The sequence below is a fragment of the Truncatella angustata genome, assembly GCF_020726525.1.
Source record: "Truncatella angustata strain MPI-SDFR-AT-0073 chromosome Unknown BKA67scaffold_2, whole genome shotgun sequence".
In the NCBI taxonomy this organism is placed as follows: Eukaryota; Fungi; Ascomycota; class Sordariomycetes; order Amphisphaeriales; family Sporocadaceae; genus Truncatella; species Truncatella angustata.
Window position 1 is genome coordinate 3082758 of NW_025763382.1, and position 25051 is coordinate 3107808.

General features: G+C 50.2%; 7 protein-coding genes and 1 non-coding gene across 8 annotated transcripts; 5 read left to right on the top strand and 3 right to left on the bottom strand.

The window, feature by feature from the left end:
* Window positions 1–4716: 4716 nt before the first annotated feature.
* On the top strand, window positions 4717–5151 carry BKA67DRAFT_532340 (uncharacterized protein; the record flags this gene model as incomplete). The annotated part of the gene is made up of 1 exon (XM_046099515.1): window positions 4717–5151. The coding sequence occupies one exon, from the start codon at window positions 4717–4719 to the stop codon at window positions 5149–5151; it is 435 nt and encodes a 144-aa protein (XP_045961345.1).
* Window positions 5152–6716: 1565 nt separating this feature from the next.
* BKA67DRAFT_655403 (cyclin-like protein) lies at window positions 6717–7989 on the top strand (the record flags this gene model as incomplete). The annotated part of the gene is made up of 2 exons (XM_046106745.1): window positions 6717–6899; window positions 6955–7989. 2 exons carry the CDS (start codon window positions 6717–6719, stop codon window positions 7987–7989), a joined length of 1218 nt encoding a protein of 405 aa, XP_045961346.1.
* A 3006-nt stretch (window positions 7990–10995) lies between these two features.
* On the bottom strand, window positions 10996–11066 carry BKA67DRAFT_t62. The gene has a single exon. It is a non-coding gene; the product is annotated as a tRNA-Gly (tRNA).
* Window positions 11067–11755: 689 nt separating this feature from the next.
* Window positions 11756–12532, bottom strand: BKA67DRAFT_655404 (uncharacterized protein; the record flags this gene model as incomplete). The annotated part of the gene is made up of 1 exon (XM_046106746.1): window positions 11756–12532. One exon carries the CDS (start codon window positions 12530–12532, stop codon window positions 11756–11758), a length of 777 nt encoding a protein of 258 aa, XP_045961347.1.
* Window positions 12533–13507: 975 nt separating this feature from the next.
* Window positions 13508–13998, bottom strand: BKA67DRAFT_655405 (anaphase-promoting complex subunit 11; the record flags this gene model as incomplete). The annotated part of the gene is made up of 4 exons (XM_046106747.1): window positions 13508–13584; window positions 13639–13702; window positions 13762–13793; window positions 13857–13998. The coding sequence occupies 4 exons, from the start codon at window positions 13996–13998 to the stop codon at window positions 13508–13510; spliced, it is 315 nt and encodes a 104-aa protein (XP_045961348.1).
* An 834-nt stretch (window positions 13999–14832) lies between these two features.
* On the top strand, window positions 14833–16263 carry BKA67DRAFT_643162 (Rhodanese-like domain-containing protein; the record flags this gene model as incomplete). Its single annotated transcript, XM_046105819.1, has 2 exons — window positions 14833–15716; window positions 15778–16263. 2 exons carry the CDS (start codon window positions 14833–14835, stop codon window positions 15833–15835), a joined length of 942 nt encoding a protein of 313 aa, XP_045961349.1. The 3' UTR covers window positions 15836–16263.
* Window positions 16264–16607: 344 nt separating this feature from the next.
* Window positions 16608–18097, top strand: BKA67DRAFT_554288 (ribosomal protein S5). The gene is made up of 3 exons (XM_046101979.1): window positions 16608–17107; window positions 17303–17560; window positions 17666–18097. The coding sequence occupies exons 1-3, from the start codon at window positions 16802–16804 to the stop codon at window positions 17921–17923; spliced, it is 822 nt and encodes a 273-aa protein (XP_045961350.1). The 5' UTR covers window positions 16608–16801; the 3' UTR covers window positions 17924–18097.
* A 174-nt stretch (window positions 18098–18271) lies between these two features.
* Window positions 18272–23848, top strand: BKA67DRAFT_554293 (uncharacterized protein). The gene is made up of 3 exons (XM_046101980.1): window positions 18272–20576; window positions 20637–20727; window positions 20778–23848. The coding sequence occupies exons 1-3, from the start codon at window positions 18737–18739 to the stop codon at window positions 23593–23595; spliced, it is 4749 nt and encodes a 1582-aa protein (XP_045961351.1). The 5' UTR covers window positions 18272–18736; the 3' UTR covers window positions 23596–23848.
* Window positions 23849–25051: the final 1203 nt, after the last annotated feature.

A 25051-nucleotide genomic window follows, 5' to 3' on the forward strand; every position in this document is an offset into this window, starting at 1 on the left:
ACTTCGAATGGCGCTTAACATAACTCCCACGAAGCTTTTATCTAGAATTTTTCATTCTTCAGGAAAGCCACTGAGTGCGGATCACCGGCTGAGCTAGCAAGCGTCAAAGAGGGACACTGGCGAACGTTTGGCCGTCTCAACTACTTAGCACAGTGTGCCTTTGATGATCCCCATATTCTGTTTGATGCCCGAAGAAAAGGAGAAGGCTATAACGCGGACACTTATCAACGCCATAAATGCCACCTCGAGCATTGTTTCCTCGTTTTGACCGAGCGACAAATGCTTGGAAATATATTTTGTATTAAGATGGCCATAAACGGGTCGTGATTCAAAATCTTTGTGAAGATGCAATATCGAAAAGGCTGGAAAAATGATGGTCTTATACAGTAAGTGAATCCTGTTCATTGACAGGGGCTCGAGCGGGGCGAAAAAGAGCTCCGAATAAAATAAATCAATCCCATGTGGAGAAAAAACCAGACTTGTTAGGAGTTGGGCAACGACGGATGCGGGACCTTAGTTGGTATGAACTATCTACTCATGACCTCGCTGTAGCCAACATTAGTATAGAGTACCGCAAACTTAGATCCAAAGGAATGATATTTTCTTGGGGAGCCGGGAAATCACTTCGTCTGCCCCGGGCACGTGCCAATGTCAAGAGAATTCGCACGAACCCGTCTGCTTAGACGACAACATGGAAAAGCCAACTAGAACAGTACAGATTGCCATTGGTTCTGATGTCCTTCTCGGGGAGCTACTAACCCAATTTAGTTTCGCTATATGTGTTTCTCGGAACTCGCGTATGACATCGGGGAGCACCAGTCAGAGGAGTAAAACGTCATGTTGGACAAATGCAACCACTAAATAAACTAAAGACTACTGCAGTAATAGTATAGCCTCGCACGAAGAGGAGATTTCAGGAAAGGCTGGGGTCCTTGGAGCGCGTTTTCAACTAAAGTGGTAGCTAGGAAAGATCAACGTTTTGGTAACGGCCGGGACACTGGGACGAACAGTGTGAATTCTACTCGAGGGGTTTAAGGTGGGGGCATGTGAAGATCCGGGGCTATCATGAAGTGCTGTGTCAATGAAGATTACAATCCCATAACAAATCTTACATAATTATTCTGATGTTCGACGTAAGCAATTTGAGTTGAAAACTTCTCCGATGTTTCAATGCCACGTTTTTATTGCTTGTCCCATGGCTCAGAAGAAAGAACTCAGTATTGGACTGCCCTAGAAGGCATGGTCTGAACCGTACTATCATAGTACATGCTCTGTCATACAACCCAGCCTTCCGGACTGGGGGCTTACGTGATCAATGATGAACCTGTTGCATTGATGACCGAATAAAGTTCTAGTAACACAAAACCTGAACGACTCCAAGGGTTTCCACAGCAGTGCGGCGTGGCGTGTACTGCAAATTCTTTCGTCGGACGGCAACCGTTTTCAGTGGTGGAGTGTACTATTTGACTTTTCCTTCCACGAGGGGCATCGCGAAGTGGATTTATGTGGGATTTGATCGAAGGTCGAGTTCCGCGGTGGATGGAGTGACACCTGAGATGGCTCGGCTACGACGACTGTGGTTGTCGTCGAGAACTAAAGGAGAAGACGTGCCGAACAGCTAAATAAGTTACGGCATAAAAGCTATGCAGACATGACCCGCTCTCAAATAAACTGGTATAGAATTCAGTCGACGCCGTTGTGGCTTGTCTAAGTTGTCAGGAGAGACATTGATGGCCATTGCAGTCTATTTGACTTCAACCCGGTTTCCATCCGTACATGCTGGCTTCTGGATCTTTGCTGAACTGAGGACAGTGACATCTCAAGGTTCGATGTCGAAAGGAACGGAGGAAGCATTAAGCCAAAGGGTGCAAGACAGTGCGATTAGTGCGTCGAAGTTGAGGACTCTTTTGAGGAAAAGGCTTCACAATTGTGAACTTTCCAATGCATCTAAAGAACCGCTAACGAATTGCTCAAAATTGATACTGTCTGTCGCATGCACCATGGCCTACATAAAATAAAATTGTTTGACGGCTTGAGAGCAACCTGAAATAGCCGTTACCTCATTCGGCAGGTACGCGTGTGGCTCCAAACCTGATGATCAGCAGTACCCTGTTTGCTTATTCCCAAGCATGCAGTAGGCGTCTAGACGTGACAATGATAGACGGCTTGCAGCATTTCAATTGAACGGGATTGCCATCGCGTGCTGATATGTGGGGGTAACAATAGGGAGCCGAAGCGGAAAACCAAAAACTGACTGCATGTCAATTATCAGTGCTCTGTAATAGAACTCTAGGAGTGCTGATGGCGTCGAGCAAGTGGGTGTAGGTGTGTTGTCTGACGGCAAGCGGATGCACAAGCGTCACTGAAGCAATCAATCTCAACCCAATCATTAAAGATGGCCAGGCTGCAAATCCACCAGTCTGGTAACACTACTTTTGCCCTGACTGCATTGGGTGCCCCTAGGTGGCTCAAAAAGCCGCCTCTTGTCGCATACAGTGCTTCGCCTGAAGCATGCATGGGAGTGATACTTGGCTCAGAGGTGACGAGCAGGCATAGCAGGCATGGCAACAAAGACCTTACACCAGGCCGCCAGAGAGGAGGTGAAGACAGACCACTTCGATTGGCGATAGTAGCGTGCGCAAGCAAGCGGTCATGCCTCGGGTTTGGTCATAGAATGCTGGCCTGAGGTAAGATGGATGAAAACTGTGCAGCCTTGTTGGATAATAGAAAGCTAATAGCGGCTTTCCGGCCTGCATTGGCGGCGTGTTCGACACGAGTCCAGTGGCTGGGTCGTCGAACAATTACATGCATGACAATAGATTGATTTTCCCATCATGTCGTGTTTTGACGCGTTTGGAGTGATTGATTGGCCGGAAGATGAGTTGCTGGCGCGAATTGACCATCCAGTTACCTTGACATTTGTGCAGGTTTTCATGGGCTGAAGCGACGCTAGAGTAGCCCCTGGCCCCATGCTCGCAGCACACTAGGTAGGACGATTGGGAGAACAACGTTCAGCCCAGCAAATGTATTTCAATCCAGCAAAGCCACGAAGATCGCCTGGGCCTCTGATGAACACGCGAATTTGTGTTTGATGATCGAGCGTGACTGGCGCGCATTAGTCGCGAATCTCACAGCGTATCAAGGATTTACTAGGTAAAATGTCGCAGACCGGGGACTGCGCGCTGTATATGAAAATGCAACTCAGCTCCCTTGACTCCTGTCTACCCATATGAAGGTATGCAGGTGCATGGACGTCGTGCTCTCGCGTCAAGTATCAATCGGCATTGAAGAGCTCTATCGACACTGGATCTAGAACACTGCAGGACATTGCATACTGAAGAACCGTAGGGCAGGGCAAGATCTGTGAGATCTGAGTATCCACGATAATGGCGCCATATACTTTATTCGGTATGCCAGATCTCAATTCGATGCATACCATGGGATAAATGAGAATCATGCTATTCTGGGGCCAATGGTCGTGTCAAATAGCTGGAACGCACAAGGACTAGTGTAAGTAAGTAATATTACAGTACTTGTGAAATGCATATGCCGTACTGTATATTTCCAAGCATTGTACGGAGCATCCGAAATATGGGTTTAGTGACTTAATAAAGCATAATTAGTGCTCAATGCTTAACATTGCAGACGACATCCCCATATCCCCACAAAGGACACGGCACTCTGCCATGGAATACTTGACAGAACAAAACGTCACTTCGACTCTTGCATGTATTGTTTGCGCTAGTGTTATGATCCAAAACCCGGATTCGCTGCCATACTGAATAAATTTACGCCAATACCGGAACTTGTAACAGAGCGCGTCGTGATGCCCATTTAATCGCTCGCTCAGACTGTGGTGCCATGTCACGTTCCGTAGACCGCTTGGCCCTTGTGAGAGTGGGGGGGGGGGGGGGACGCAAGTAGACCCAAGAGCTTGCATTGGTAGCAGGCCCGCGATTCGTTTTGATTTTTTTTTCTTCCCCCGTCGAAGCAAAAACGTCATGTACAGTATTCAACATCATGACAATAATTTGGTAATAGGGTCCATGATGAGGTCTGTTCCCCGCTTCAGATTTTGCGTTGATGAGGAGACAAAGGGTCTTGGTCTCGTCAACTACCAAGACGCCCGGCAAAAGGGCCGGCCGGGCCTGGCTTTGGTGACCGCCCACGACCTCCACTGCGCGAAGAGGGTCATGGCATTACGTGCATAGATACTGTAGACGGTGTTGACGATTTGTGAAGATTCATGGCACCTTACATACTTCAAGCCACTGATAGGCTAGGTAGACTACACAATGGGCCAAGGTGAGGGAGGCCTTGTTCATGCGTTCGTTCGTCAAACAAACAACCAGCAATGATTCAAGGTGTATAAGTGGTCGATGGTGAGGCTTGCAGACAGAAGCCGGCCGTGTCCGCCAACATCAACACGCGAAACCTACACAATAATCAAGTAGAAAGAAGGCCCCGTGGATTTCTACAAAGTACAAATTGCCGGCATGCCGCCGTTGGAAGAAGAGTACAATGCATAGAGCATAGCTATCACGACATGTCTACGGATTCGTAGAACACAGGCGGTCGTCCATAACTAATGCTTCATTACAGCCATACTTGAGCGCCTGTGCAGAGCTATCCTATTGTGGATTGCGCTACATCCATATCCATCATCCATACCTATTCTCAGATTGGAGGCACAATCCAAAACCCTCCCGTAAACCAATGTCGCACTGTGCATGTCTGCTGGGTCTCGGTATCGTCTCATCAATCCATGACTTGCTCGCGACGAACCCGCACGCTCGATTGCAAGCAAAAGCTCCGCTAGTAGCTTCTAGCGGACTAGCACCCGTCTGCCCCCTGCACCGCTCGTCACGAACTAGAAACCGGGCCTCAGATTTCCAATCCCCAGGGCGCGACAGTGCAGCTTTCACACAGTCAGAGCAGTGTCTAGGAAAGGTCTCCACCCAGCCTGCCATCTTCGTCCTTCGTGGAGCGGAGGTACCCCAAGCGCACCATCCCCTGGTAGCCGAGAACCTACCACACGCTCTCACTCTCGTCTGCCCGTACCTTGACCTTGCCGGGTCCATCCTAGGCCCTGGTCTGGCGTCTCCTTTGCTGCGTGGGCTTTCTTGGTCTGCACAGTCCGGTGTGTCTTAAAGTGCCAGTAACCAATCTCTTCCAATCCTTTTTACTCTCCTACATCCTCCTCCAACCTGAAGGCGTCTCTCCTCTCCTTCCCTCTCCTCATCCTCCTCATCCGATCCATTCATTCCCTACCTCCTCCGACGTCCCCCAACGAGTTCTCCTTGTTCAACAGCAGGAGGGAAGGATAGAGAGTGTATTCTGGGCAGCCCCGACAACCCCCTAAACCCAGGCACAGTACAAGGGCCGTGAGATAGATGAAGAGCTGAAGCAAGATAAAAGTAGTTGGATAATCCTTCACGGTAACCGACTACCTTTCTTCCAATTGCTTTCAGTCAATACAGCATCTTCGTTCGACCTCCTCTTTGGTGATTAGAGCTGGAATTCCCCGTCTTCAACTTTCAGGCGAGAGGAATCTTTCAATTACCACAATCCCACCCCCTTCGGATCCACCCGTCAGAGACCTCCCACCCCATTCCTCGGCAAGGCATCCACCTCCCTTGGCCGACAACACAATTGCATTGCGTCAATTCTGGACCAGGCAATTCGAATCAGTGTTCCTTCGTGCCAGCGGTACCAGGAATCTGACTTTGGCCCATTGTAATCAAGTGGAACTGTCCCAGGAAAATACCAGCTTTGGACCCGTCGCCACAGGTCCGAAACTGGTTCTGAGGATTAGATACATCCTACATGAACTGAGTCAAACTGTGAAGACTTGTCGCCCGCAAAAGCGTGCAAGTGTCGAGGTATGTTTGTTGTCGATACCTCGGGACGTATGCACAAGGTGTGAACACTCTGAAGGCTAATGCCAAACTTGCATGTACAGCTAGATATCGAGTAGCTTCAGTACATCTGTGCTTCCCGGTGTATACCTCTTCGCTCACGTTTCACGTCCAACGACCATCGCTTGCCCTGGGACTCGTTAACTCGTTGTTCCCATCAACAATCGCAGGAAGCACCTAATTCCCTGACGGTCAATCGTGGCGGTAAGGGATACTCTTTTTATTTTCCGATATTCGACGTGACCCGGTCTGGGAGACTCGTGTCTGAAACTTGATCTTCCCCCGCAAATGTGGTCTTGCTAGAGGAGACGCCCGTCGCTTGCCTGCCTGAGCCCTGTCAGTGCGGTCTTGATCTCGGTGGTGGATCTTATTGTCGGCCAACATTGAATTGTTCTTTTCCTAAAGTGGTTGTGTTACCGGGACTGACTTGAAACTTGTGCAGAGCATATCATCTAGTTGACGTCCCTTTGTCAAACAGCTCCTTCCTCGCCAGTATTCATCTTGATATCAGATATCTCACTTTTTGAGCTTCGGCCAACCGTCCTTCCTTTTTCGCGAACACATACAGTTCACCACACTCATTAATTCCTAATACAAGCGGGAAGTTTGCTGCCTCGGATTTCACTCTTTTGACCGACTGCAACTCACGTTATAATAATCACACACGTTCACACTCATTACAATCGAGAAGATTCCTGGAGAACCTGATCCATCATTCTTTCAGCACGACCATCGTGGCCCTCACCAAAATTCTTCATACGTCGATCTGGGAACGGAAAGAACATTTCGAACTTCAAAATGGCGTACAACAACCCCGACTTCTTCGTTGAGACTGACGAGCCCCAATTCCCCCGCCTTCACTCGAAAGAGCACATCAGGATGTTGGCACGTAATAGGCAAGCAATGATTGGCGAAGAGCTGTCGCGCCTCGCAAGCGAAGAGTATCTCGAGGATATTATGCAGCACCTGTGCTACATGGAGGTTGGTCTCAAGCCGTTCTGCCATGTCAATGACCTGAAGCTGACCTAATCTTTAGGATGAGACAATTCCCGATGTAAACTTGATTGACATGCAACGGGAAATCCAGTGGTTCATGAGACCCTTCCTAATTGACTTCCTCATTGAAGCTCATGCCGCCTTCCAATTACAGCCCGAGACTCTCTTTCTTACTGTTAACCTGTTAGACCGCTACTGCTCAAAGCGTGTTGTCTACAAGCAGCACTATCAACTTGTTGGATGCGCTGCCTTGTTGATCGCCGCCAAGTACGGTGACAAGAAGGACCGTGTTCCCCAAATCAATGAGCTCAATAACATGTGCTGCGGACTCTATGACTCAGGCATGTTCACTCAAATGGAAATGCACGTCCTCAACACACTGGAGTGGATTATCGGTCACCCCACTGTCGATTTCTTCAGCCAGTTGATTGTTGCTGAGGACGGTGATGATCGTGAGGTGGAGCATATGGCTGCCTACATCTGCGAGATTGCCCTGTACCACCGAGATTTCGTTTCGATCAAGCCTTCGATCATGGCTAGATCTTCATTGGCGCTTGCCCGCGCTATCTTGCAGCGACCCGAAGTCAACGATGGAGAATGGGATCAAACTTCGTCGGGGACCTTGCGAACACTGTTACAGCACTTGGGTCAGCCATCGGCAACATTGACGCGAAAATATTCCGCGCCTAACATGTCGAGAGCTGCCATCACCCTCGCCGAGTTCCTCGCACACCAGGCCGCTATTTCTCGCCGGGCAGAACCTCCAACACCCCCGGCCGAGCAAGCCCTGGTTTCCAAGTCGGGCAACATTTACAGCACACCTCAAAAAGGCCACGGAGCAGTCATGGGTGTTGCGGATGGCTACATGACGCCACCCATCACTCCTGATGGCATCCAGTTTGGCACTGTGGATCCCATGAACAAGTATGTCCCACCGAGGTGCCCAGTCACCCCAACCCCTCAGGTTACTCAAGCTGCTGCATATGCGCCTCAACAACAGCAACCGCAACACCTTTTGCATCCAGACACTGCCTACTCTCACTACGAGTTCAGCAGCCACATGATGGCTCATTAGAGCCATCAATTCTTCAACCACCCCTCTACGACTATTCAATCTCTGCTGGGTATTCTCCCCACTCACTAGAGTACAGGAAGGACATTACCTTCAAAGGCCATCGCATGGACACGTGTATCATTGGAAGACAAAAAGAAGATTGTTGCATATATTGACGGATTAGGAATCTCCATGGCATAGCGTTGTTTTTCTGATTTGATTTTCTTTCTTTTGTTCCGCAGTCATACCCATCAAGTGCCTCACAGGGCCTAAAAAACAAATCAACGATTGCGACACCCCACCCAAAAAAAAATTCGATTCCCATGTTTGGCGATTTTGTTTCCCCGATACCACATGTTGGCTCTTCTCTAAGAAAGAAGAGCCATCGCAGATTGCGCGACATAGACGATACCATCGCAAGGGAATACTTCAGAACGGGAAAAAACTGATGACGATTGGAGACAACGAGCACTCAAGTGTCAATTTCTTTGGCGAAGGGCCGAAGCGAGATGGAATTCTCGGGAAATAATATCATCACCAACAGACAGGCAACTCTTATCGCTTCTGGGAGGAAATTTTCTCACATAGTTTGAGAAAACCATCATCTGGCTCATCCTCCGAGAGGCGTATCGCCTTGCGTCGATAACTTTTGGTTATCGGCATAATCACACAAGCGTATAAAAAGACCTGCAACTCACACAAACTTCTCTTTGGAGGATATTGCTGCAGCATGTGAGTAATAAGAAGCATGCGAGCTTGGAGGGCGATGTCTTGACTGGCTAGTCGTCGTTAGTGGTGACATTGTCTGTACATTTATCAGGCCTGCTCTGCCGCACCCCGTAAATAGGAATGAAAAGAGTTAAAATTCTCTCGTACAATTTTGCACTGAAGTCTTTTGTTTTGTAGATGTTAAATCTGATGAAGTGTACTGGCTAAGTAATCCAACAACATGTGGTATCTCAGGCTGCCATGAGTGCGCCGCGTCATGTAACCCATGATGCGACCTCGACTTGCCTTGAATTTTGCTATGCTCCCGCATGTCATGGCATGTTCTCGAATTCATTCCATTTGTCTTTGGCTTACTTGGAGTCGAAATTCAGTTGCCCGGTGCCTCTGATGTCAGGTATTCATCACGGTGACACGCTCTAGCAAGAGTACGATTCGTGGGGAGGAGCAGCTGCAATGCCATGTGGTCCCAAATCTAGCGAACGGGCTAAACTAATGCCTTAATATTCGCTCTGCATCCTTCTAATGTGCGTTATAAAACCCCAACGCCTCTCACGCGACATCTCCACGTCCTAGTCGGAACTCAAACTCAGTGCGCGCCTCTGTGTATCAAGTTATGCTACGCGTCGCGAATTTTTTTCTTCTTCTTCATGGCACGGCGACCGAAGACTGGAACTTTGTTCCTGGAATGCACGTGGCGTTGCTCCCCTCCATCGTTCCTCCCTCGGCCGCTGCTACCTTATCGTTGTCACATAGCAGTTAATTAGCTCGTCTCTAAAGTAAGGTTTTAAGTCGAACACCGTATGCTTTGATAGTGATACTTTTTTCAATCGTGCCCTTTCGTCGTATGAAGCACAGTAAACTTTGCATTTCCCACATTGAAATTAACCAGTATCAATGCAATATTACATACGGCATGGGTGTGGTAATGCCGGAAATCAACCAAATCGAGTGTGTTTGACATGAAATCTCCACGGAGTATGGTTTTCCGTTCCAGTCCGTGGCATGCCTGGTGCGTGATGAAGACAAGACATTCCTTCGTCTGAAAACATCCAAGACCAAATCCGGCAACGGAAGATTTCCTGCTGATCCCGAGCCCTGCCGTAAGAACCTGCAGAAGTCGGAGTGATCGAAGAAAGGTATTGCCATCTTGCAACATTTAGCGATTACTTGCCTAGACACATATATATTTAAGGACACAAGTTGTCATTCGCGTGCTGACTTGTGATTTTTATGTATGTGTATAGATACATGCTGATCTTAACTATTTTCTTGAGAGATCTCGAGCATGAGCATGGTGCATGGCACGTCCTGGGAACCGTACCTAATCATATCGGCACTCGCAAAAAGTTTGTTAACGTTGACGCGTCGGAGGCATGAAACCGCAGTTTGAACTAACATAGACGTCGGCGTGCCTGCTGTTTACAGCGTTACTTGTGTTGGGAACAGCTCGTACGAAACATCATTGGGGAAGGTTTGACTTGTCCTTGATGTCACTGATATCTAAAGACAGACTCTATTTTATTATTATTTATATATATATATATTTTTTAAAAAAGAAAAATTAAAAGTTAAAAAAAAGAATAAAAAAGAGGTATTTGAAGCACGTAGCTATTGTCTCCGAGGACGTTGTCGGGCATAGAGAAACTGGACATTCAGCATCACACATTGATGAGCGCGGCTTTCGCGTGGCAGCTCACGCCGAAGTATATATCTTCCTGGAAAGGAGGGAAAAACAAACGTGGAGAGTGGCCTCATGAGTTGTTGGTGCGGTACTTATGCAAAACTTGATACTACGACATTACGCTACCCTTAAATTAGAGTGAGTATATGCTCCGCCTGTTCTGTAAGAATAATAATGGAATGTCGAGGGCATGTTTGTTCCTGAGGGGCCCCCGCCGAGACTGTATTTAAAGGATAAGTTTCAATGCACGAACACAAGGCTGGCAGTCCATGATGGCCAAGGAATTCATCCGTTATCAAAATGCTGTGTTTGCAAGGCGTAGCTGACTTTGAGGCCAAGAATCGGCTACAGGTGTTTGGTTTTGCTTAGGATAGAGTCTCGTTGTCAAAAACGTAGCCTGCTCTAACGCTGGTAGAGGCATCTGATAGAGGCTTGTCATGTCTTGTTCTTTGATGATGTTTAAAACGCAGTACAAGAAGAGTAAGTGAACATGGACGACTTGTACTTAAGAACGTCGTGCTGAACACATCTGCGGCATAATTCTTCTTACACAAAATTCCTCACTAACGTCCCGACTTAGCAACATACGAGGTTGACTAAAGGGGCAAAATATGTATTGCACTAGCCGCGAATCGAACGCGGGGCCCATCGATGGCAACGATGGATTTTACCACTAAACCACTAGTGCCGTTGTGTGTTGATACAGGTTGTAGTTGTAATGTACGTTCTATTGAAGAACTATGCTGTCTGTCTGTCACTACTCTACTGGCGAAGGCATCACGAGGCGGATACTTGGGTGGGCGACGTTGGAAACGGTGTGGGGGAACCCATGAGTCAGGATAGAGAGCTGGAACTGCTGGTTGCTTGACCTAACAACAGAAGGATCAATTTCTGTTCACGGCGAAATTCGGGAGGATGGTGAAAAGCGTAGATAAGCTACAGTCCAGGTCACGGCACGGAAAGTACCTGTAGGAAGCTTAGCCGGAGTAAGTGCCGAGTTCTTCGTATTATATCCATGTCTCTAGTCGTATCCTCATGCGATCTTTGATGTCCAGTCTTCGTTAAATCGTGATGTAAATCCCAAAAATTTCTGTAACCACGCCTCTTCCCCTTGGTATACTTGCCTGCCGATAGCTCTGATGTTCATGCTCAAAGTGACATGCAAGATAGGGGTGCTTAACTACTCAATCACTTTGATCAAGCTGGTTCGCTCTTCCTTCAAATCGCGCAATGGTAGCAGCATGGAGGCGCCGGTGCCCGAAGGTGTCTCGATACCTGTCCAAATGGGCGTAGAGATTCCGATGACAACTGGGTAGACGACAGCATCGCAAAACCCCGGCCGTGCTAACGTATAGAGAGCTCCAACATTTGGCGAATCTAACCAGAATCGACAGACCTCGACAAGGCTTCTGTTTTCGTGGGAGCAGCAGCGTTGTCGGCTTGGTCTGATTCCTCCGTGGCGGCCTCGACGGGCTCAGAGAGCTTATTCCTCCTCTCCTCACCCGTGTCGACGACCTTTTTCAGCATTGTCATCCTGTTTTCAAATTCCGCAACCAGTTTGTTGTAGTCTTCCACCTCAGTGGTTTTCTGTCCGCTGTGGCTCCCACTGCCGGATCCGGAGCCGTGACCGCTTCTCTCGCTGGGAAGTTTGAGTTCGCCCGACGATGCCAAGGAACCTCCATCAACTCCTTCTATGCGGAGCATCAAACGGTCCGGCCTTTTCTTGTTTGGACTGGGGATACCATCACCATTGCCTCCGTTATCGGACGACGGCGGTGATATTCGGGTGACCTGAGCGTCGAGGACAGCCCATGAAGGGGATAAGCTAGAAGCCCAGGACACATTGTAGGCGCCATCTTTGCCTTGGGACAAGTCTAGGAGTATGGCACGTTGATCAGGGGCAGGGCTCGAGGCTGATTCGTTTAGGTTTGCATGGTGCTGCTGGGATAGTGCTTGGGTGAGGACGTCTGGGTCGTCGTCGGAGAAAATGTAGTGTACCTGCGGATGATGCGTTGTCCGGGTTGACGTGTTGTTCACGAGTGTGTAGATGGGCTGGAATGGAGGCGTTTGCGGCTGTTGGGACTCAGACGCGGGCGCTTGAACGTCGGCGGAAGTCTGGAGATAATCGCTGGGGGGTTGTTGGGGATCCGTCATGATGAGGAACTGTCTGACTGGGAGAGTATTATTGATGAGGACCTACAGGCGGGCGGGGAGGAGGCTAAAAGACGTGAGGCTGTTGGAATGGGAAGGTGCATCGTGGTGGTCAATCTTGACGAAGAGGATGAATGACAACCATTAATACAGGGGAGTGGGTATTTGTTGAGAATAATTGAATGGGATGGATGGATGAAAGATCTGACGTGTAAGGCAATTCAATAGAGTAACGCATTCGTTGGTTGTAGGCACAGGCGCAAGCGCAGGCACTCAAATGCACGCATATGCAGGCTGCTGCAGGAGACAATGACTCTACATGAAGTAAAGTGACCTAACCTTAGAGCTTGGAGAACGAGCTTTTAGAAGAGCTCCGTGATCAGCTGCAACCTCCGCCGTGACCGTGACCGTGACACCTGAGCACCCGGAGCTTCTATCTAATCGGCGTTTGCCCCACGTGGAGTGTGGAGGGGGCATGCTACTTAGGGTGCCTTGGATGTGGGGTACTTGAGGCGTTATTGATCACTTCAAGGTGCCTTTTTTTTGAAAAAAAAAAAAAAAAAAGTCTTTCATAAATACATCCTGCCTGGTATTTTTCGGTGCCAATATTCCAGACTTTCGTGAGTTGTAGTCTGCGGAAGTAGTGCCACCGCTCAGGAAATTGTTATCGATCCGCCAATTCAATCTTCTTCACAACCAATATCGGTCTTCCTCCGCCGGGTTATGTATACCGAATGGGGCGTGCCAGCCCTCATACCGTCGCCTTACTTAGTCGTCCTCCTGAGACTGTATTTTCGCTGCTTATGGGCCGCAGGCATCGCATTCTGGCGGCAAAAGCAGGTAAACTTTCTTCTTTCCTGTTAAGGATGCTGTCGTTCGTAGACTCTCACCGGACTCGATCATCTCGTAGGCCCCAACTGGTTCTCGTTGTGTAAAGCATATTGATAGTGCTTCGAAGTCTCCGGTGGCCAATAGTGTTCAGTCTTCGGATCCGCGCTGCCGTTCCTCCTCCTCTTGTTGCTGATGCAGTCCAGCTTCTGGGCCCCATTCGAATTCTGCACGCTTAATCAGTACAGCTCAGATCGGAGTATGTGCAGCTCTGGGCTCACTCTGTCTACACATGGGACATTGGCCTTTGGAAGAGTCTTGCTTGATCCATTCCATGATACAATGCTTTGAAATGTCAGCGGGCCATGTCACCTACGGTGGTTATGCCTTGAGCCGGCACAGACCATATGAAAGTTGTGACCACATTTCCCCGATACTAGGATGGTTGTTAGCATGAGATACATCGGGCGTCAGACACAGGAAGGACCTTGTGACTCACAGAGACTGCAATCATCCCCAGGGTATTTGCAAGTCGGACATGTTCCGTCGAAGTGGACCTGGCAGATACCGCAGACATCATCTTCTGGTAGGTCCCATCGCCATGTCGCGACAGCGTTCCACTTCTTGATCTTGACTTTCATTGCCTCGGATTGCTGGTTCGAAGAAGACTCGCGTTGATAGGATGTGGCGCAGTGCTTGTCAGGTCGTCAATAAGCCCTTGAGTCAATGTCCGAATGCACCAAACAGCGTTGAGTGTTGCATAAAAGTCAATGAAACATGACGAAATAAAATAAAAGCACATAAATACATAGCGATCAATCAGCCAATGCGCTAACACTTGAATTCGCATTGGATCCATGCCAACCACCCGGGGACTCCACCCGCTATCAACATCAACGGCTGGAGGTGAACTGAAGGAATCCGCTTATCGGGCCACTGCTTTCGCATTTTCAAAGCTCAGTCACCACCAACCTCGCGGCACGATCGCAATTGACCTTGAAAACCAGCACACAAGATATTTGCTTCACAACCTGGACAGCCTTGCGACTGGCGATACTAATCATCGTTTCCCTACTTCGTACCCCGCAGCCTTTGTGCTCCTTATAAAAAAGCTCACGTTTTCCAGCTTGCCAGCTTCCGGCTTGATATCAGCTCCAGGTCCTGTGGCTCACAAGCTTCCAACCCTCGACTTCTTTTTCTTCTGGCCGTCAAAGAACAACACAACCGACCGAGCATTAGATCCCCTCCGAGCACGCCGAGCACGTCATCCGGCCGGAATTGTGGTTATCAGTAGCATCCGCCGAGCGCCGGAGCTCACTCCTCACAACGTACATTAGCTGGATCCACAAGCTGCTACCTCAGGAACATCCTGAGAGATATACAAAGCAATGGTGTCCGTCACATTCCTCCGTTCCTCAAGAGCGGTCCTGTCCAGACGCTCTAAGTTCATAACTTGTCAAACACAACTCGGCATCATGGAGTCGCGTCGCAATCTATCGTCCTACCTTGTTACGCCGAAGGAGCTTGCCGAAGCTCTCAAGAAAAGCCCCCCTTCTCCTATCAACTCAGAACCTCGAGTCGTTCCGGTGTGTGCATCTTGGTTTCTCCCCAACGATGAGCGCAAGGGTATCGATACGTTTATCAAGCAGCGAATTCCCAAGGCAAAGTTCTTCGACGTCGACAAGGTCAAGGATAAGCACAGCGAGTACCCGCACATGCTCCCCAGTGCCAAGGAGTTTGCTGCCGCCATGAGCGAGCTCGGAATCAGGAAAGAGGATACTGTTGTGGTGTACGACTCGAAGGAGCAAGGCATTTTTAGTGCGCCGAGGGTAGGCTGGACACTCAGGGTTTTCGGACACGCCAATGTTCACATTCTGAACAACTTCAAGCTCTGGGTTGAGGAGGGTTTCCCGACAGAATCCGGTGAGCTGTACAGTGTCGAGTGCAGCGCGTATCCGATTCCCAAGCTGAGCCCGGATGATAAAGTTGCTAGCTTCGAGGAGGTGGTGGAGATAGCAAAGGACTCCAACAAGGAGGGCTCTGAGGGTGTGCAAATATTGGATGCCAGAGGAGCAGGCAGGTTTACGGGTGCCGCACCTGAGCCGAGGGCAGGACTGTCTTCCGGCCACATGCCCGGTGCTATTAACATTCCTTTCGACGCCGTACTTGACCCCAAGACTAAGGCTTTCCTGCCCAAGGAACAGTTGAGGAAGTTGTTTGAAGAGAAGGGCGTAGACCCTGAGAAGCCTATCATCACAAGCTGCGGCACAGGTGTTACCGCTGTGGTGATTGAGACTGCCCTGGAGGAGGCTGGCTACGGTTCTTCCGACAAGAGAAGGGTGTATGATGGTAGTTGGACGTAAGTGGTCACAGATTACATTCTTGACTTTACAGCACAAATAACTAACCATTTCCTATAGCGAGTGGGCCCAGAGAGTCAGGCCCTCGGACAACTTGATTATCAAGGACGTCGAGTAATGGGGGAAAAAAAAAAAAGGAATTTCATGGAGACGGAGGTAGTTGACAGTGAGCAGAAGCAAGGACAGAAGCGGAAGCTGGTTGATGCAATGATGTGATACCCTCCTTTCTTGAGTTTTCTGGGGAGTTATTATGATTAAGCAGCATCTTTTATTGCGCGCGTTTTTGCATGATGGGATTTGGACGTTTTCTTCGCAACTCTCCATGGAGGCGTACAGGGTTCAGATTGTCGAGACCGGGTGGTGATGTCCCGGCTAGGGCTGTTTATAAAAGTCGTACCATAATGATAGAAACCGGAGCGAGTCGAGTCTCTGATACAAATGCGTGAATGGAACTGAGCCGAAATAAAACTCTCCTGGGACCTTGGCGCGTGCGCAGTTGTCGAGTTAAGAATGCCTGTGTATGAGATATGCCTTCACAAACATTTCAGAAATGCATTGTAGTATAGCAACTGCAACTACTTTTGGGACACTCGCCAGTGAATAGGTGCTTTCTGGTTCTAATAAGCCCAGTGACTTGTATTTGAATACCGCCATACATGACCTGCAGGTCCAATGAAGTGTAATCGGCAAGTGGATATGTATATCCTCAACGATTAGATTATAATAATGTGTACCATGTACCATACAAACATCCAGATAGTGCACGTACTACGCACGGGCCTTTCAAGTCACAGATTTAGCCCCACTACATAGGAAGCTGGCAACCCACCCAGACTAACTTGTTCGGGCCTCTTCCCCAAACGTTAGGGCTTCAGAGTCGACAGTCTGCACACACCGATCTGCCGGCTGTCAATTTTTTTGAATTTGCCCGAAAAGTTCCTTGGAGGCTCCATCCCACCAAAAAGCATCACGACCTGTTGCGTTACTAACCCCCCCCGACTCGACACGACAGCCAATTCTCTTACGACAGGGTCGACCCGATTTCGATTGCCTTTCACGAAACCGGAAATTCATTTCAGACAACATGGCTGACGCTGCTCCCCGTGGTGGTGCCGGTGGTGCCGCCGGTGGTGCTGGTGGTGCACGAGGCGGTGGCTTCGGCTCTCGAGGCGACCGTGGTGGTGACCGACGAGGACGTGGCCGTGGCCGTGGCCGTCGCGGTGGAAAGGACAGCGGCGAGAAGGAGTGGCAACCCGTCACCAAGCTCGGCCGTCTCGTCAAGGCTGGCAAGATCAAGTCCATGGAGGAGATCTACCTGCACTCCCTCCCCATCAAGGAGTACCAGATCGTCGACTTCTTCCTGCCCAAGCTCAAGGATGAGGTCATGAAGGTACGTTATACAGAATAAGAAAAAGGAAAGGCGCATCACATGGATCGCAAAGCGCAAAGCGCAGGCTTCATACATGATCGCTTGAATCTTTTTGTCATTTCGTTTTGGCCTGCGGTTGATGACCCTGTTACGACACGCAATCACAGCAACCCCGAAATGAAATTTAAGGCGCTAACACCTTCGCTCTCACTACAGATCAAGCCTGTCCAGAAGCAGACCCGTGCCGGTCAGCGTACCAGATTCAAGGCCATTGTCATCATTGGTGACTCCGACGGCCACGTCGGTCTCGGTATTAAGACCTCCAAGGAAGTTGCTACCGCTATCCGTGCCGCCATCATCATTGCCAAGCTCAGCGTCATCCCCGTCCGTCGTGGTTACTGGGGTACCAACCTTGGTCTTCCCCACTCCCTGCCCGTCAAGGAGAGCGGCAAGTGCGGTTCCGTCACCGTCAGAGTATGTACAATCACAACCCCTAAGGCTGAGGCTGCGGCTGCGGCTGCGGCTGCCGCTACATCCTTTAGTAGACCAGATCAATAATACTAACATGCGCTTCTCCAGCTCATCCCTGCCCCCCGTGGTACCCAGATCGTCGCCTCGCCCTGTGTCAAGCGTCTCCTCCAGCTTGCCGGTATCGAGGATGCCTACACCTCCTCCTCCGGATCCACCAAGACCCTCGAGAACACCCTCAAGGCTACCTTCGTTGCCATCTCCAACACTTACGGTTTCCTGACCCCCGAACTGTGGAAGGAGACTAAGCTGATCCGATCCCCGCTCGAGGAGTTCGCCGACACTCTCCGCGAGGGCAAGAGATACTAAGAGACATTTGGAATGGTTTTCGGGCTTTTTCGGGCGTCTTTTGTCTTTTGATCATATAATGCATGCATGATAAGATGACTGCTAGGGTGAGCCAAGGTCGTCAAAGGGATTTTCGGGCATGAGGCTAGCAAAAAATCAAGAAGCTATTGAGACATTTGGTCTCGAGTTGACTAATCTCCCTCTTACGTGTTTCTTCTTGTAGACTGTGCTGTGCTTTCAACTTTCGGAGATTGGGGGGTTCCATCCCGGACTTTGAAATGGACAGATTGAATGTGCAGTGTGTGCATCCGCATTTGCGAATTATATGGCAGCGGATATTCGAGACCACCAAACCTGCAGGCCAACAAAGGTCGGAATCGGGCATTCTTTCGGAAAGTAGAATACAAGTCGAGCTCTTCGGTAAGTCTGCCTTGAGCTTGCCAGATGTGCACTTCCCACATGGATAGGACTTTCCTGCTGCCACCTACATAGACATTCAAAACAATGAAAGGGCAAGAACAACCTCACTTAGGTGAGCGTCACTTTGCCGTGTTCGACATGATCTCTTACCTCCAGTCTCCAATCTCTTCACAGACCTTCATTTCACTCTTTTGTCTGCTGTCATCTGCCATCGCACTACAACTTTTGGTGTTTTGGACTTGACTTTTGGCCTAATGTTGAACGTCTTGGGAGTTCTTTGGTTTCTTCATTTGAAGATAAATTCCGCCTTACTTGTTGGGATTATCGTTCTCGTCGCTTGCTAGATCATTTGGCCTCAATCCTCGCCCAACAACACCACACACCGGCACGATGCCAAACTCGGCAGCCCCTTAGATGGGGGTAAGGAGGTTACTTGTCGTTGCAGGACTCTGTGCATTCTATGTCATGCTCCACTTGTGCTTCGCCAAACGGCCTTTTGCCAACGACTCTACCATTCCCGAACTGCAGTTACGCAGTAACATCACACGGCCATCTCTCGAACTCCGACCACGCAGTGACACAACTGAACCCACACCAACATTGAAGCATAGAGATCTACTCAACGCATACCTCCCAGCTGAATTGGAAAGGCGTGGCCTTCTTGGACCCGGCGGCATCCTGCCAGGCAAGGTCCTACCAAGTGTATTGTCCAAGCTGAACCCTAACGTTGTTGGTGTTATCACTTCACTGGCTGCTGCCCCGCTCGCAACCCTGGTTCCAGCTATTCCAAACATACCTTCTCTTCTCCCGACCGTTGCAGCAGACGGCGGAGCTGGTATACCCCTTCTTCCTGACCTTGGAGGGGTAGCTTTGAATCCCGCAGGTATTTCTACCGTTGCAGAAGATGCAAGCGACTGGATAGCAGCTGGCGTTTCGGGCTTGCTCCGTGGAGCCACCAAACTCCTCCCAGCCAACCTCCCGCTGGCCACGGTTATCAATGATGTCGTTTCTCAAGCGACCAAAGCCGCCGACCAAGTGTTGAGTCAGGTCCAGAGTGTTGCCGCTGAGGTTGCAACTCTTGCCGCTCAAGTTGAATCTGATGTCCTCAGCCCTGATGGAGCTCTCGCCAACGCGGGATCACTGCTGGATAACCTTGAGGGGACAATTGACAACATCATCAATGATGTCGTCGGAGAGGTCGCAGATGTCGTCCCAGCTGATTTACTAGACAATGTCAAATCATTGGTTACTGTAGGTCTCAATTCAATTCTAGCTGCCAGTGGCGGCCCTGTGGCCATGGTGGCATCCATCATTGACCAAAACCTTTGCGAAGCTGTCAAGCTGGTCAATGGTCTTCTCACTACCGTCACTGGAGTTTGTGGTGATATGGCTTCAATCACATCATTCAGCCCTACATATATAGATTCAGCAACATCCGCGGACACTGGACTGCCGCCACCCAGCCCGATAGTCACAGGCAACAAACCTACCACTGCATCTGCTGCTCAGCCCATTAGCATTCCAATACTAACAAGCTCGGGCGCTAGTCAAACAGGTCAGTTCCCCAGTACTGGTGCTCAAGGCAGTGCTTCTGGAGGCACCAGCCCAACTAGGCCAGAGAATGGCGCTTCGCAAACAAATGCAGGAGCAAGCACTGGTGGCTCTAGTCCTGCAAATGGCAACGGAAACCCACAAACCTCACCAGCGAGTGGAAGTGGTCCCTTCCAGACGGCACCCGGCTCAGGCTCAATCCCTAATGGAAGCGGACAATCAGGAACTGATGGAGGTGACGGCGCTTCACAAACAGCGTCTGGAGCTGGTTCAAACCCTATTGGGAATGGGCAGTCAACTACTCTTGCCAGTAGTGGTGATTCTCAAACAGCACCAGGGCCAGGAGCTCCTTCAGGGAGCGGGCAATCTGTGCCGAACGGTGGTAGTGGTGCTTCGCAGACTGCCCCGGCTGGTGGAACCAGCGCCGCAACAACTGAACTTGGCTCGGGTGCCAATCCTTCTGGAAATAGTCGGTCGGTGCCAAATGGTGGCAATGGCGCCTCTCAGACAGCACCAGCAGGAGGCAACGGTGGTATCCCGGGTGCAACCGAAATCACTTCTGGTGAGCCAGCTCCTCTCCCTCCTGAAGGCACCGGTCCAAATGGATCATGGACAGGTGGTGGTAACATGCCGACTCCAACAGGTCAGTCAAATGGTGGTTCGAATACCGGTTCTGGGCAAATTTCAACGGGTGCTCCTGGCAGTAAGTGATCAATTTGCGTCAGCGTCTAATAGTTCCAGTCAGTTAACTAATCAACAATAGATGGTGGTGTTTCAGCTGTCACTGTATCTGTCACGCTTACATCAACTCTGACTATTGGCAATGGGGTGGCATCGCCGCAAACAGTCTACTTGTAAGCCTCTTTAAAGGGTTGCTGCTTGTTGTAACTAACATCGTATCAAGGCCTGGCTCTACGACGACTGTAATTACTACTGCTTCCGTTTATATACCATGCCCGGCACAACCGCCTTGCCCTACCTGGCCTCCTTCCTCGGGCTCGTGGCCCGGGGCGCAATCTGGCACAGGCCCCTGTCCTGGTTCAGGCTATACTTGTGATGATTGTGTTGACGGTTGGTTCTGCCCGCCCCCCCAGACCCCTGCGCAATCTGGTCCAAATGGGTGCTTTGGCTGGCCTTGTGCTCATTGCAGCGGTGGCTGGTTCTGTGTCCCTAGACAGAGTGCAGGCACCTGTACAAGCTCAGGAGGTAGTGGACAGGCTCCGAACCCAGGTGGCCTCATGTCGCCTGTGTCTCCTGTCCAAACTACGGTTACTATCGTTCCTCTTTTCTCAACTGGACAACTACCAAGCAATACAATTGCTCCTCAACCTGCAAATGCACTACCCACCATCATGAATCCTGCCAATGGATGGACGTACTCTGGCTGTTGGGGCGATCAGCCTCGATTTCCTGTTCTCGACTTCACACCCGAGACAAGTTTTGGACCGGTCGAGAATGGGAAATGTGTACGGCACTGTATCGTCAATGGCTACACGATCGCAGCAACCTCATTCGGCAAAAAATGTTTCTGCGGCATGTTTCTAAACGGAACCCAGAAACTTGGAGATGCTGCCTGTATGTCTCCTTGCACAGGTGATACCTCACAAGCATGTGGTAGTGACTGGTCTCTTCTAACTTACACCCCTGACGGGGTAGCACGTGGCTGGGCACCCATCGGCGAGCAACCAAACCCAAACCCACGCCCAGCACCTACCATCGTTGAACTTGTCTTTGGCGGCGTTGAGCAGAGCGTTGTCACACAGGATGTCGTTGTGGGTCCCACTTCGGGGGCCAACATAGCATCATTGATCAGTCAATTCGGTGAGCGGAGTGTTCAACCACAAGCAAGCCTTCCCAGCGGAGTTGGCCCCCAGATTCAATGTACAACATCCCCTAGTGGACCCTACGGCGCAAGCATGACGGCTCCTGGCAAGGGTTCAACATCGCCAACCGACGCCATTTCTAGTCCAACTTTGCCCAATGGTAGCAACTCGAACACGTCACCATCATCTCCAAACGGCGTAGGTGGTGTCGGGCCAGGCCAACAGACTCCCACGATGCCGGTTGGAGGAACTGTTTTCCCTAGCTTTCCCAGCGGCCAAGATCCTGGGACGCCTGATGGACAATCCCCGACCGGACCAGGCATTGGCCCCTCTCCGGCTGGTCCAAGCATTGGAAATCCAGGTACCACGCCTGGCGGCGTTGGTCCTCCAAATCCTGGGACCAACGGAGGCAATCCAAGCATCACAGGCCCGAATGTTGGGTCCACTACAGACATACCGGGTGGTGGAAGCCCTGGCACTTTCCCATCCTTTCCAAATGGAGCAGGTGGCGTTGCTCCTGGTCAACAAGGCCCTACATCACCAGAAAGCGTTGCTCCTCGCCCAAGTCTTCCTGGGGGCAACAACCCTAATATAACTCCTCCAGGCAGAAATCCCAGCACCACTCCCGGAGGTGTAGGTCCCTTAAACCCGGGAATCCCGGGCAATCCGAGCAATACAATCCCTAATGGAGGAACGAGTCCGAATCTACCTGGAGGTAGCATCCCAAATATCCAACCGACGTTTTCGAACGGAGGGAATGGGATCACTCCTGGTCAGCAGACTCAAACGTCGCCAGGAGGTATTGGTCCCAGCCCAACTTTTCCTGGGGGCGGAAATCCAAATAATCCTTTGTCGCCCAACAGTCCCGGTGGGCAAGGCGGAAGCACACCTCTAGGTGGAAACGGAGGCGGCGTAAATCCCACTGGGGGACAGCTTCCAACCTGCATACCTGGCTCACCGGGGATCAACTGTATCTCCGCGCCTCCAGGTGGGAATGGAGGTAATCCGACAAGTCCTGTCCCCAACGGAAGCGGTCCTGTCCCCAACGGAGGACAAATACCCACATGTACACCTGGTTCATCAGGCCCTAACTGCATCCAAGCACCGCCTCCTGGGGCCGGAATCTCACCCACGCCGCCTGGCGTGCCACCTTTCCCATCATCAGGGGTTCCGGTAGGACCTGCTCCCTCACAGCCATTCACTCAAGGGACAATTTCACTTCCTGGTGTTGCAACACCCACGAGCCCTGGTATTTCGGCTACTCTGTCAAGCTCCAGACAGGCTAGTTTAACAGCTCCTGGAAGACAGTCTTCTTCCAGTTCAATTAGTGGCACTTCAACCGGCTCAGGTGGAGGCAACGGAAGCCAGACTTCGCCCAATCCTGGAACGTTACCAACTGGTCCGGGTGGAAACAACCCGAATGTGCCCGGCTCTCTTGTCCCAGGCGTATCACCGACACCCACCAGTCCAGGAGGAACAAATCCTCCAGGACCAAGCGAGGGGACAACTCCGGGCGCCTCAGTCCCAACACCTACGACTAGTCCGACTCTTTCTGGTGGTACGGGCCCAGGCACAACACCGTTACCTATGACCGGCCCGAACGGTGGAGGGGACACTACATCAGGCCCCATTCAACCGGCCAACCCAGGTCCCAGCAGCTACGACTGGCCGCCTGGCATTGTGCCGTACGGTGATCATCCACCTTTCACGACACTTGCCCAGATGTTCAACTGGAATGTCCCGGATGGGTCAACAGGAACAACTACAGCACGGAAGAGGGTCATTTCCGAAATGGCTAACAGCACAGGATGGAACTCTGCATCCGAGCCATCAACGACTACGGCAAAGAATTCTTATGGGAAGTGGAGAAGATCGAGAAGATGGCATGATATTTTGTAAAAATGAGGGCGTTTTCGGAGGTGGGCCGTGACTGACGCATGGACATTTTTACATTGGTAACTTATGGATTGGGCGATTTACAACACTGAGCCAGGACTCTATCCCTAGTGCTTTTAGATGTGAAGTTATGGTTGACTTATGGGATACTTACACATATCAGGTTCTTGCTAGGGGATTTTAATTGGTGATATACTTACATCGTGTTTGCAGGAACTTAAAACATTTAGATCAGGAGCAATGAAAAGTATGTGCGCTCTTACAGAGCTCTTCTGCCTCTACGATTTTCAGCTCAATGCTGAGCAATCTGCCTGACTCGCGTTGACAGCATTGCCAGCGAACAATCCGCACGACAATGATAACCGGCGTAGCTTGTCTCCTATTCACGAAGCCCACTCAGTTGATTATACACTATAGAGAGGATGATTGAATCCACACATTTGATCATGCGAATTGGAGGCCGTTGAAAGCCTCACCGTTACACAGCGGATTTGGACTATAGAGGTGGATCGGCGTGATTGAGACTCTTTTGGATTTACATAACCCGTGATAGTATAACCGGGTCGCAGAGTGGCAAGACGGGAGCTTAATCTCGCAATCTAGCGAGAACCATAACAGAAAAAAGGGACTGACGCTACCAAAAGCCTGGATCGCTTTAATGATACCTCAAATCGAAACAGCCGTCGCTGATGGAAAAACTCGATGAAAATGCTGACATTTGGGAACCCGTGCCGTCCAGACTTGGCAAGGGCCAGCTGATGGTTGGTGCCAGTTTGACGTTTCGAGCCCCTCTAATTTGCCGGAAGATCCACCTATCGATATGGCTAACGGGAACCCGTTAGCAAAATCATGTCATGCTGGCAATGTTTGCATTGAGGAAAGCAATGGAGGAAACTCTTTTGTTTGGTTTTTCTTATTGCTCTTCAATGCACAGAACATACTCTGCATGTATCGAGTCGTAGACAGACGGAAATTATAATTAGTTTTCAATGCACGTCGAAGAGCTGTATGTCAGGAATACCGATTACCAGAACAGGAACATAGAGCTTGCATTGTACGCTTCTCATTGGAGCAAAATCTCCAAGCGTGCCTCGGCATGGGACTTGGGCGTTCGTCACCTCGAGCCAGGGACACCCTAGACTGTAGGGATGTCGCCTTTGTGGCTCATCGGACATGAGCACCGGTACGTATTGCATGCAGGCTCTCGATAGCGACAGCACAGCAAGCAGCGGAGCCTCATGAGTCTCGGATATATATGTCGCTTAACTAAATATGGGACGAACAACCGCCGCCAGGGTTTCTAGCGCTCTTCTAGGGACCGGTAGTTCGGTAAGAAGCGAACGACTGACGGCTCGTCTGCCCGTGATGTGACTGCTTATTCTCCATTGGGTTTAAGTTAAGCTTGATGGAGTTGATCTTATTGATGGACTCCATCTGTGGACAGCTTATCCTGAGATCC